We start from the raw sequence: 14117 nt of genomic DNA on the forward strand, positions 1-14117 counted from the left end.
TTGAAAAGTAATGCTTCAATGAATGATCTGCCAGATAGAACCTTATAATTCCAAGCGGAAAATTACTTTTCAGAATGAGAAGGTTCTATCTGCATTTATTGTGGTTTTTTTACTCCAATTTGCAAGTATAAGAGAACTTTGATCATTTGCATTTAGAGTTACTGTTACACACATGTTGTTTGCTATATGGAATGCAAAAACTTTGAAGCTCAATATCTCAAAATCATTCAGAACGCAGATAGAACCTTATAATTCTAAGGTGATGATATATATGTGGCCTACATGTTTGTGGCATATATGTGACATATGTTTGATGCATATATGTGACATATATGTTTCTGACATACATGTGACCTACATGTTTGTGGCATATATGTGACCTATATGTTTCTGGCAAACACGTGACCTTTATAGTTTTTACATACATGTGACCTGCACTTTATAGTCAATTTTGTGACATATACTGTATGTTTCTGAGATATATGTGACATATTTTTCTGGCATTTATGTGATGTCTGTTTTTGACCTACACGTGCATGTGACTATATGTTTCTGGCATATACATATATAAATATTTTTCCGCCATATATGTGTACATATGTTTGTGTGTGTGTGTGTGTGTGTGTGTGTGTGTGTGTGTGTGTGTGTGTGTGTTTGTGTGTGTGTGTGTGTGTGTGTGTGTGTGTGTGTATTTGTGTCTGTGTGTGTGTGTGTGTGTGCTTGTGCATGTGTGTGTGTGTGTCCAAAACCTTGCATCTCACTGACCTCAGTTAAATCATCCTTAATAAAATTAGAATGCCAATACATCTATGGGTTGCAAATTGCTGACCAAAATGCTTGGGTTTGTTTGTTTGTTTGTTTTTATAAACATAAATCATTCTTTTCTGTGTTTTTTTTTTTTTTTCAGGGTATGAATCATCTAACAATGATTAGTGAGACCCAGTCTGCAGTTATGTAATACACAATTAATTATCCCATTAAGGTCTGTAAAGCTTATAACTTAAATAAATATTATAACAAATTAAAAATTAGTTTAAAAACTATTTAGTAAAAATGTTGCATGCATGCAGCTTGTGAATATGCAACATATGAATATATGAATATTAAGCTTTCATTTTAAAAGTACAATGTTATTTGTGTAAAACAAATCCTTTAACAAATCCGTATCCTTTAAACTATCAGATGTAATGATTTGCATTATGGATTATGAGGACTCTCCATAGGCATAATGTATGTTATACTGCTAAAAAAAAAAAAAAAACACTTAATATATAGCCTTGCCCTAACCCTATTGTCAAATCTAACACTCACAGAAAATATGTGGCTAATTTTGAATGCCAAAAGACCCTGTTAAAAATAATTTTTAAGTTTTTAATTACAAAGACGCATCCACTGCTTGTCCTTATAAACCACCGTAGCATTGTAATACAGTCACATCCATGCCTTTATACAGTGTGGATGATTTGTAAAAATTCATACAATATCATTTGTATGTAAACTTATTTATTTAAAGTATTGTGCCTTTAAATCCTTGCATAACCAGACGCCTCATTAGGGCATGAGAAAATCATACAGAAATGTCTGAATAATATTGTAGCCACTAAATCAAAAAGTAATAAATTGCTGTGAGATTGCAGATTGCAAAATTTAAACAAAATTTTCTTCATAACCACAAAGACCAGCACTTACAGACACACATTAATTATGATTGTAAGCTGTAGAGGTCTTGCAGGTTTCCTTAAACTGGTCACATTCCTAGATCTGTCGCTTCACTTTGCACTGGCTGGTCTTTTGTTCCTTTCCTCTTTTTCGCTGTTGCCAAAGCAGATTAATCTCATGTGTTCTGACATCTGCGCCGCATGAAAAAACTGAGGTTTAGCCAAGACTATTGAAATACTTCTCAGCACTAATGTAAAAGAACATGGTGTTGGTTTAGGCAGTCATGTTAAATTGGTGTTCAGCAGATGACTGGAGTTAAGAGTCTGGCACTGTTCCTTCTAGACTGTGAAACATAAAAGAGGACTTCAGGAAAAGCTTAGGTTTTTTCAACACATCAAAAACCTATTGAGGAGAAAGAGGATAAGAATATTTAGAGTATTTAATGAAGGAGGTTAGAGATGTTGGAACTCAACATATTCTGGAGGAAAATTTCCTCTTGCTTGTTAGTACAAGGTTGAACCAGGGGTTCTAATTAAAAACCAAACAGGACTAAAAAGCATTTAAAAAAAAAACAGTTTGCTGGTAAGAAGATTTCTTGTGTGCGTGTGTCTTACCAAATATTCCCACAAGTGTAGCAATAACAGCAAATGTTGATCTTGTGGTGACATTTTTGTCATCACAAATGTAAAATTTAATTTTGAAACTGTAAAAATGTCAAATGAATTGCAAATGTAAAGAATGAGATTGTTTCCTGTGAGGCTTGGGTTTAGGAGTACTTTTCAGGGTAGGGGATAGAACATACAGTTTATACAGTATTTCAAGAGTTCACACTTAGCTGAAGATTGGTAAAAAAGCTTGCTTGGTATGCTGTCCCGGGACAGAGCCCTGAGCTTATGAGATCTTTGAGCCCTGGGCTCCCTCCCGTTTGCAAGGCTAGAAAGGTGTTTTAGCTCTGCTAAATCTCAACGAACTCCCCCTGTTTATTTCTAGCTAATGACCCATTTCCACTGAGTGGTACGGTACGGTTCGGTTCGGTACGCCTTTTAACAGTGGAAATGGCCATAAAAGCGTACCAAACCGAACCTTACCACTTTTTCGGCACCTTTTCAGAGGGTGCCAAACACGAGACAGGGTACCAAAAGGCGTAGCTAGATGCACAGCTGAATGCTATTGGTTTACAGAGATATGTCATTGGCTTATGCAACAAACCAGAATGAAAACAAAAAACCTGCCATGTTTAAAATACACAGCTGAGAGATTACAGCGGAACTACATATACATATAATAACGAGCCATGGTCAGCCCAGGCTCAAACAAACCTTGTCGTCGTCTTGACTAACAGCCACAAAGCCAAAAAGAAGAGCAGATTTACCCTGTGCCCTGTAGTTTTTTACAAGCCAGTCTGAAGCGCGAGCGGTTTCGCTTTCTTGCTTGTGCGCGTCTATATCTGAAATAACAAACTTCTTGAGCTCATGATAATAAAGTGCACTTGATTATTGACATGCTTTTGAAACCCGATCCTGTCAGAAGCTGACAAACGTGAGAGTGACACGCGGAAAAAAACAGAAAAAAAGACAGAAGCCAGAAAAAAAGGTGCACATTATTTTTTCAGCAAATGTGAATTGCTATGTTTGACTTTTATTATTACCTTTTGGACTATTATTTTATGAACAGAGAATGATGGAACTACTGTCTAACAGAGGCTACATGTGCTGCTGAAAATTAAAGACACAGATGAGAGGTCTGCACTTACTGTGGGCTATATTTTGTGTTGTTTTTTAACCTAAATAAAGACTAAATGTAAGGGGCTGTACTGTATGTGTTCATATATGTTGCATTTATTTATTTATTTTATATAATTTGACATTACAGTAGGCTTTTTTGCACTGTCATTGATCTGCACTTATAATGAACTCATGTTCATAGAAAAGTTAGTAATAAACATTTATACAAAAACATGTATTGTGAAAAGTGCTTCTCATATGACATGTAAGCGACCCATACAGCTTTAATGTAGACATTTTCTAGAGCGAAAATGATGTTGACTGAAACTTTTTTGTCATACACCACGCCCACCAAAAGAGTAGAAATGCAAGCCTGATAAAGGTGATCCGTACCGACCCAAACTGTACCGTACTGTACCAGTCAGTGGAAACGAGCCATAAGTTATGGATATGGAAGACTGAGGAGAGGTGTACTCGCTAAGTGCTTGAATATGGTATCAATTTTGTGTGTTTAATTTATTTAGGGTGCGTGTTCTTTGGACTGTGGGAGGAAACCAAAGAACCGGGGAAACCCCACGTGAGCAAGGGAAGCCTTGTCTCGCGATCAGCTGATTATGCACAGAGACAAAGTGCTTCGGCACCTCGACCAGTTGGGGTTTCAAGTCAACCGAAAGAAGAGCAAACTTTGCCCTGTGCAGAGGATCTCTTATCTCAGGCTGGAGCTGGATTCGGTCGCTATGGTTGTGCGCCTCTCCGGGGAGCACGCCGGGCTGATGCTTTCCTGTGTAAACGAGCTTTACAGGAAGATAGTTGTCCCACTCAAATGTTTTCAGAGGCTCCTGGGGCATATGGCATCCGCAGCCACGGTTATACCGCTCGGTTTGCTTCATATGAGACCACGTTAGCGTTGGCTTCGCGATCGAGTCCCCAGACAGGCATGGAGCCCAGGTACACATCGGGTGCACATCACTCTGCTGTGTCTCTGCACTCTCAGCCCCTGGACAGATCTGTTTTCTAGGGGCCGGAGTCCCCTAGGGCTAGTATCCAGGCATGTTGTCGTAACGACAGACGCCTCCAGCATGGGCTGGGGGGCCGTGTGCAACCAGCATGCAGCCTCGGGTTCGTTGTCCGGACCCCGCCTGCATTGGCATATCAACGCTGGAGCTGTTGGCAGCGTATCTGGCTCTACCATTTTTTATCGGTGCTGGAGCAGAAGTACATGCTGGTCAGGATGGACAGCATGGAGATGGTGGCTTATATCCACTGTATGGGGTTATACACTCCGGCCGCATTTCTCAGCTCGCTCGCTGTCTGCTCCTTTGGAGTCACATACAGCTGAAATCGCTGCCTGCCATCCACATTCCGGGCGAGCTCAACCGTGCAGCCGATGTGCTCTCACGGCAGCTAGTGTCCTGAGGAGAGTGGAGACTCCACCCTGATTCGGTCCAGCTGATATGAGCGCGCTTTGGGGAAGCCCAGATCAATCTGTTTTTTTCCACTGAGAACGCACATTGCCAGCTGTTTTATTCCCTGACTGAGGCCCGGATGCACTGGCTCACAGCTGGCCATCGGGCATGCTCAAATATGCGTTTCCCCCAGTGAGCTTAATCGCACAAACTTTGTGCAAAGTCAGGACGAGGAGCAGGTCTTGTTTGTTGCACCCCTCTGGCCCAACCGGAACTGGGTGCCAGATTAGAATTGTGTTATCCTTCCTTCAGGATAAGCAGGAGCGTAGGCTGTCACTCTCCACACTGAAGGTTTACTTGACTGCGATCTCCACTCAGGAAGCATGATGTAATCATCCGATTCCTCAGCGGTGCACGGCGGTTAAATCCGTCCAGCACCCCTCTCATACCCACTTGGGATCTTTCTTTAGTCCTAGCGAGTCTGAAGAGAGATCCATTTAAGCCACTCGATTCAGTATCTCTTAAAATTCTGTCATTAAAGACAGCTCTGCTGGTCGCATTGGTGTCATTCAAGAGAGTTGGGGATCTTAAGGCATTTTCGGTCAGCGAATCGTCCTTTTGAATTTGGGCCCGGTTATTCTCACATTGATTAACTAACACATTCGCGAGGTTCTATAATCTTCGAGTGGAGCCAGTTTCCTCCTGGATATTGGGTAACCCAGCCTGATCTCACGAGAAAACTTAAGTATTTTACGTTTTGGCAGTTTAGTGGCTAATTCGTACGAATTTGTACGAGTTCAGTCGTAAGAAAATGTACTATTTTAAAAAGGAGGCGTGGCACCTAACCCCACCCCTAAACCCAACCGTCATTGGGGGATACGCAAATCGTACTAAAATGTACGAATTAGATCGTACGAATTTGTACGAATTAGCCACTAAATGAAAAAGTTACGAATTGCCGTGAGATTGTGTTGGGTAACCCCAATCAATCAGAGGGGGAATTAAGCTTAGTGTCACAAACGCTTGTTGTGCCATGCTCCCTAACCCGGAGATGCGTGTGTTTTTTTTTCTACTCTACTTGAAAGTTTCCCTTCTCAGGCAAACCCTAGAGAGTTCCTCCGAGGCCAGGAGCATTGACTCAGCAGAGGAGTCGAGTGCATGGCTCAGTGTGCAGTTGGTATGACCATTTGGTCTACATGCATATTGAGGATCAGTGGCAGCTATGTGCATACCCACTTGGTGATGCCATATGCATTATTACCACGGTGTGTTCCCGCTTATTAGGCAGTCCCGTGTCTTCCCTAAACCACTAACCAGCTTTTCATATGTAGCACTCCCCCTCATTAGAGCTAGTCCATATGTCTCTTTACCATCAGGTCTTCCCTTTCCGGGTAGCAGGTGTTCTCTGCTGCGTCCTCCCCCCGCGGGGACTAACACTTTCCCAATGTACTTCCCAACGTCGTATTTCCAAAAATCCCTAGTCTATATTAGCTAGGTAAAAGCACACTTACGACCCCCGATTAAACATTAAACATTTTATTCCCATGTAATGGTAAAATGTTGGGCCTAGGGAACGTTGGAAGATTGCGCTCTTGGTGATGTCAGTGTGCTCACGCTTTGGCTTGGCAAACTACACAGTACATAGGACTGTACTCCTACACAGGAGCGTGACAGACTTTGGCTGCTGTGGCGCTTTCCATACAGTCTCCCAAAGTCTGTTTATACAGACACACTTAGGAGTTCTCTTATGAGGGGGAACGTCCTGGTCACATACATAACCCACATTGCCCGAATAGGGTACGGAGACGTGTGTCTCCACTGCTACAGCACCTGAGTCTCCAGCTGGGAGCTGAGCGATCGGCTCTTCAGCAGGCAAAATTCTGATGAGCTGACTCCAGCAGGTGACTGATACAGTATAGCCCTAAATGGCTCATTAGTTTCAGCTGTGGAGCTAAGCTCCGCCAATTCAATTGGCATTTCATTGGCCCGTTTTCATATCTTCAGAAGTGATTGGTCGTCTAAAGCACTCCCAAAGTCTGTTTATACAGACGCATATCTCCGTTCCCTATTCAGGGAACGTGGGTTACGTACATAACCAGGACTTTATTTATAGTGAGTTAGAAATCATCTGATTGGATAATCAATCATGAGCTGATGCTGGAACAGCTGAGAACAATCATTAGCATGTGATCCTCTCAAATTAGTTTATAAATAAACCAAATATTTTATCTATGGAAAGTCTCAACAATTATGGCTGTACAAGTGTGCTCATATTCATATGGAGTTAACTCTATGTGACTTGTTAACAAAGGTTCGGTGGCGGAACCATGCCTCACTTTGTCTCCTTAACCAATCACCTATTCCCTAAAACTTTTCAAGGCAGACCAGCCCTCTAGCACTGTTCTTCTTGTTCTTTCGAACCCACCCTCCCTCCCTCCCTTTATTTCCTTGTTTCCTATTCACAATCTTAGAACCCTCTCTTCACTCCTAGGTTTAATTGGGGGTTCAATCACTCTACCAAAATATTACAGGGATGGTACCCCACTCTGAGTCTCTGGGCATAATCGTAGGATGCACGATTAACCTACCTACCTGTTCACTGGTTATCCTCTTACTTCCCTTTCCCGTCATCCCAATGTTTTCTTATCACCCCCTTCATCCCTACATCTCTACAATAAAGTCTAGCTCAAAGTGTGGCGTGGTACATGCCGGTCAAGTGAACGTGGTGTGTGTTGGGGATTTATTAAGAGGTGTCAAGAAGAAGTTTATCATTCAGGTGGAACAGTGCATAAAAATAATGACCCATGCCACATGTCTATTTACAAAAATTGCTTCTTGCGATGTCTCTTTGACTCTCAAACTCTGTATTAACTATTGAGGCCTGAATGAGTTGGTATCATGTTGTTGACATGGCAAAAAGAAAAAAAATCACAGCAGCGTTCTCTAAAAATGTTTTTTTTATTAGAGAGATTTTAAAGAATGACACATTAATAAAACATTACAGACTCTGTGAAAAGAGGTAATGCTGCAGTGCAATTTATTAGAAGACCATTGTATGTTTGACCTTGAATTAATAAAAAAACAACTGTAGAAGACGCACAAGATAAACTTGGGAACCTTTAATATAGAATAACAGGGGAATTGAAATTCAAACTCAGTTCAACTTCTTTCCTGTTTTCATGCATATTTCCATAGGTCTTGCCAAATGAAAAAAAAAAAATTGTGCAGTTCAGGGTCTGCCCATTGTGTACTTATCCCTCTTTATTTTCTGTATTTCCTCAAGTTGAATGCCTTCCTGTCATTTGTGGTCCCCATGGCACTGATCTCAGCATTAAATGGAGTCATAGCCAGTCAGCTGCTGCGCATGTTTCGGGAGTCTGCCCAGGACAACCGTGTCTGTATCATTGGAGGAAATGCTACCATGCTCAGTGTTGCTGTTGAGCCCAATCGTGCCCAGTCAATGCGCCATGGAGTCATGGTTCTGCGTGAGTACATTACATTTCTCAAGTATATGATTCATTCATTCATTTTCTTTTCGGCTTAATCCCTTTATTAATCTCGGGTCGACAGAGCGGAATGAACCACTTCAAGTATATGATCTCAAACTAAATACAATAAATTCACTTTTGAGTTGGTAGACTTTTAACAATATTACAGATTTTAACAATAAAATGATTTTTTTTAGCAATAAAATGATTGTTTTAAATATATATTGAAAACAAATAGAGCTTGCCAAAGCTTTTAAATAATACAAGTTAAATAATTAACTAAATAATTCCCAAATTTTGGGAAACTTTAAATGTATATTATTTACAGTTTACCCATAGGTTTAAGTAGTGTACAGTTTACCATACTCTACCACTAACATTTAAAGTCAATAAGAATACTTTTTTCAACCATGCACACAATATATTTTAAACAATCTGCTTAAACATCCCTGAAACTTTCTGGTCAAGCAATATACAATACAATCCTACAATACAACGTCACTGTAACCATGCATCCTTTGCATTTCATCTGGATACACTTCATTGCAATCCCCAAACAGTGTTTGCTGTAGGCTTTGCTATGTTAACTGAGTAAAAAAGTTATCCTTTTGCATTGAACTTTAAGTAGTAAAATGTCAAAGATGTTGTTTATACTCACACATCTACATTACACTGTAAATTAATGTTTAAAATGTGACATCCTATTGGATCACTCCTTTCATATACAGTATAGACGCAATAAATCTCATATTGCCATGTTCCCTTGCCATTTAAATCAAATTAAAGTTGAAAAGAATGTTTAATCTAATATGCTTCACAGGTGGTTCGTTGCCTGCTCTTCAGACCAAGCCAAGGATTATGCATGTTTATACAAGGATTATAAACTTTCCAAAGAAGATTGTCAGTCTGCTTATTATAGTGGTGGGAATTCACTGTTAAATTTAAATGGAAAACATAGATTAAAAAAAAAAAAAAAAAAACATCCACAACTGGATGACAAACTACATATCTATAAAGTAATAGAAATTCAACAAGCCTTTAACAAACACCTACACTACAAAAATGCTTTTCTTACCTAGGGGTTTTGTCTTGTTTCTAGTCGAAATATCTACAAATTTTTTTAAATCAAGAAGCATTTTTCTAGACAAGCAAAATTCATTGTCTTGATTTAAGAAATAACATGGAAAACTGATTTTCTTTTTTTACTCTAAACAAGCAAAATAATATACCAATGGTGTTTTAAATCAAATAACAAAATATTTTTTCTTACCCCATTGTCAGATTATTTTGCATGTTATAAGGAAAAACTCACTCAATTTGGACACATTATTTCTCAAAACAAGACAATCAGTTTTGCTCGTCTAGAAAATGCTTTTTTATTTAAGATATAAATCAAAGATATATGGACTAAAAACAAGACAAAACCTCTTAGTAAGAAAATATTTTTTTTGCAGTGTGGAAATCAAGCTTGCTAAAAAGTCTAATTTTTACCTAATAGCACTGAGAAACAGACTAAAAGTGTCTTCCCAAGGAGCCATTGTCTGTTTTAATGCCATGGATAATGCTATAAACTAATGAAATAGTGGCTGGTTTCAAGAAACAAGACCATAAATAAACCTCTTTTTTGTTTTATTGCATAAATTGTCATGCTTGAAGGTTGTGTGCTGTTACTGGGCAACATCACAGATGTGATGGACGCATTGTGAAAATAAAATCCTAGTCCTTCTGTTTGGATGTTGTGAAGTGTGCCAAATGTGGCTTTGCTTGGGTATCATGAGATAAAATGATCTAATATTGTATTCAAACATTCACTGCCATTTACAAAATAACCACAACACCAAACATCAAATCTGTTGTGCCAAAATCTCATGTGGCATGAACCTTGCACTACTTGAATTGATGAACTGCTTTATGTTCTCTTCACGCTTCTTATTTTGTACTTACACGTGCAAATGAAAGCTAAATATAGCATGTGTGCCGTCAAAATGTTTATTCCTACAGCACTTTCTTTGATTTTATCCTGCAGTTTGGATTTAGGAAATGTTATGTGCCGGTCTAACAAGGAAAAAATTTGATAGACAAGAGCTAAAAAAAGGTTCTGCCACAGCTGTTCGGTTTAAATTCATTTAAAAAGCCATTTAAGTCACTTTGGGCTTCTAATAAACAGGAAGAACATGCATTTTTCCATTAGAGATGCAGTTGAGATATGTTCTCCAGGGAAGACTCCACAGTTAGGTTGTTTTGCCAGTTGAGTGCAGACTCCATTAAAGGGTGAGTGTAAAACTTTTGACTCCTCTCACACCAGCTTTCAGCACCATAGGAGAGACAATCATTTTTAAAACATACTGTTCATTTAATTTGATTCTGCTTCATAAGTGTGTTTGAGGTGAATTTCTGCCAGAAGCACCTTGAGAGTGCCAAGTTTAACCTGATTAATTTGGTGGACTGTACAAATTAGATTAAATTAAAAAACATATTTAAAAATTGTATTTAATGCAAGATATTTGATATAGTCAAAAAAAAAAAAAAGAATTGCCTTAAGTTGTGTTAAACTCTTAAACACTTGAACCGGATGTTGCTGCTTTAACTGAATATTGAGTAGGGGTGCGAGATTTTTTTTAGGCTCCTGTTGTATATTTAATAATAATAATAATAATAATAATAATAATAATAATTCGCTTTTAAATTAATTAAAGCACTTAAATTAAAGCGCTTTACACATTTTTGGGAGGAATATTATCATCCACCACCACCAGCATCCACCTGAATGACACAGCAACAGCCAAATTGTACCAGACTGCACACCACACACCAGCTGATTGGGGGAGAGGAGACAGAGTGATGAAGCCAATTATGATATGGGGGTGGTTAAGAGGCCATGATGGACAGAGGCCAGTGGGAAATGTTGGCCAGGATGTCGGGGTTAAACCTCTCTTTTTCAAAGGACATCCTGGGATTTTTAACGACCACAGAATAAGGACCTCTGTTTAATGTCTTGTCTGAAAGACAGTGCTCACTGAGCAGTATAGAGTCCCCATCAATATACTGGGGCATAAGGACCCACACAGACAGGTTGAGCACCCCCTGCTGGTCTAACTAACACCACTTCCGGCAGCAACCTAGTCTTCCCATGTGGTCTACAATCCAGTAACTGACCTATTGCAGGTCTCTCAGAGAGTTAGCTGCTGGCTATTTAAAATAGAATAAAAATCCTAACCATAATTTTACATGCACAAAATAAAGTAGGTATGAAATATAAAGATGATTTGAAGTTGTACTTTAGGGGGTTTAGTAGGGTTTACAATTCTTAATTGTAGATAATACATTATAAAATAGCGAAAAGTTTCCAAAACTGTATATTCAGCTTACACTTCTTAGCAGGATCAGGGTTCAATTTTAAGCATGGTTAAAGGTAAAAAAGGTAAAAAAAAAAAAAAGGTAAATCATAATTTTGCCTTAAATTTTGATCCACATTTTGTAAAATTTAGTAGCATTTTCACCTCCCAAACACCTATTTATTTATAGTTCATGATTATAGTTCATGATTTGATTTATAGTTCATGGTTTATTTATAAAATGAAGGTATATCAATATTTCCTGTCAAAAAAAAAAAAACATAAAAATACACGCAAAAAAATGACTTTTTCTAATTCTTCAAACTACTAAACAAAATTCTTAAGGGCTTTTTTTTGGGACAATTTTATTGTTTCATTTTCAATTCACTTACATTTGTAAAAATGATTAAGTTAACTTCATCAATTTATGTTGGGACAAAATGAAAAAATTGTGTGGAACCCAGCTGTTACACAACCAGCGATCGCTCTCCAGAGATCGCTGGTTCTCACACGAACATCAGGACTACACTTCCGCCTTTTCCTGGACTACATTTTCATACATGCACTGCTCCCAGACACCCATGCTCACACATCTAGCTTGATTATACTCACCTGCTGAACCTTGTCAGAGACTGATACAAACCATTCATAAGCCACTCTTTCACCCTTCCAGTTGGCCGAGTCTTGTTTGCTACATAGTGACATTAAAATGCTTTTCTCCCAGTCTTGTTATCTTATGTACCGACCGTTAGTTTTGTTAGCCTTTTTGTCTTTGCCTGCCGCTTGCCTTTCTGACCTCTAGCCTGTATTCGACTGTGATTCTGGATTGTCCTCACACACCTGTTTGCACCCGTATTGACCACTGCTTGCCTGACGCTGAATAAACCTGCATATTGGATCTTAACTCCAGTTGTATCTGTCACTCCCTCCCCGGTCGTTACAGAAGACTCGGCCACACGAAGATGGATCCAGCGGGAACCCAGATAATTCGCCTGCGTCAGGGAGCACGGTCCATCGAAGAGTATGTAGAGGACTTTATAAATCTGGCCCATCTCACTAAAATGAGCGAGGTATGTTTAATGATTTTCTTTCATGGAGGACTTTCAGAGCCCCTTTACTCCAACATACCCCTGTACGGACCCCAATGGACTTTAGTGAACTATATTGATCTGGCTCTTCAAATGAGTGGATCCTCCTTCACCATAGGTGAGGCGGAGGAAAATCCAAAACATCTTTTGGGGGGAGGGGGAGGGGGGGGGGGGGGGGGGGCGCTATAGTGAGCAAGACCCGCTGGCAACGGGGCAGCCAGAGCCGACGCCGCAGCTAGCGCCTCAACCAGAGTCGACGCTGCTGCCAGAGTTGACTCCACTGCCAGAGTCGACGCCGATGCCAGAGTCGACGCCGCCTGAGCTTCCCGAAGGGCCGCCGCCTCCTATGCTTCCCGAACGGCCACAGCTCCTTGCCCTGCCGGTCCCAGTCCGGTTCCTCGCCTTGCCGATCCCATCCAGACTCCTCGCCCTGCCAGCGCCACCCAGACGGCTCGCCCTGCCAGCTCCCCACAAGCCTGAAGTCCTGCCTGCTTTTCACAGTACTCCAGGTCATCCGATGTCTCATGATCCAGGGCCACTGCAGTTCCACGCTCCGGGTCCTCTGCAGCTCCACGCTCCGGGTCCACTACAGCTCCACGCTCCAGGTCCTCTGCTGTCACACGATCCAGGACCACTGCAGCTCCACTCTCCGGGTCTTTCGCAGCTCCACGCTCCAGGCCCTCCGCAGCTCCACTCTCCGGGTCTTCCGCAGCTCCATGCTCCAGGCCTTCCGCAGCTCCACGCCCCAGGTACACCTCAGCTGCATGGTCCTGGCCCTCCATCCCTCCCCCTGTTCCGCCTCCGCTCCGCCTCCTGCCTGAACAGAATTGGAGTGTTTGGAATCCACTCTAGAGGGGGGGCTATGTTACACAACCAGCGATCGCTCTCCAGAGATCGCTGGTTCTCACACCAACATCAAGACTACACTTCCGCCTTTTCCGGGACTACATTTTCATACATGCACTGCTCCCAGACACCCATGCTCACACATCTAGCTTGATTACACTCACCAGCTGAGCCTTATCAGAGACTGATACAAACCATTCATAAGCCACTCTTTCACCCTTCCAGTTGGCCGAGTCTTGTTTGCTACATAGTGACATTAAAATGCTTTTCTCCCAGTCTTGTTATCTTATGTACCGACCGTTAGTCTTGTTAGCCTCTTTGTCTTTGCCTGCCGCCTGCCTTTCTGACCTCTAGCCTGTATTCGACTGTGATTCTGGATTGTCCTCACATACCTGTTTGCACCCGTATTGACCACTGCTTGCCTGACGCTGAATAAACCTGCATATTGGATCTTAACTCCAGTTGTATCTGTCACTCCCTCCCCGGTCGTTACACCAGCATTGTTTTTTTTTTTTTTTATTGTTTATAAAAAAAGTAAAAAAGAAAAAAGTGTTAACATAAACTGCCAGGA

At 40.7% G+C, this 14117-nt stretch overlaps 1 protein-coding gene across 9 annotated transcripts in view; it reads left to right on the forward strand.

The window, feature by feature from the left end:
• The window catches only part of ntsr1 (neurotensin receptor 1 (high affinity)), a 161027-nt gene that overhangs the window by 30957 nt on the left and 115953 nt on the right, over positions 1-14117 (forward strand). For 6 of the 9 annotated variants that reach the window (XM_073938764.1, XM_073938767.1, XM_073938765.1 and 3 more), the window contains one exon: positions 8073-8274. In XM_073938764.1, the coding sequence (XP_073794865.1) occupies positions 8073-8274 (202 nt within the window). Of the gene's footprint in view, positions 1-8072; positions 8275-12555; positions 14003-14117 lie in introns of those variants that run through there. The other 3 variants (XM_073938762.1, XM_073938768.1, XM_073938769.1) reach the window with 1 other exon arrangement.

This window comes from Danio rerio, chromosome 23 (genome assembly GCF_049306965.1).
Source record: "Danio rerio strain Tuebingen ecotype United States chromosome 23, GRCz12tu, whole genome shotgun sequence".
Classification (NCBI taxonomy): Eukaryota; Metazoa; Chordata; class Actinopteri; order Cypriniformes; family Danionidae; genus Danio; species Danio rerio.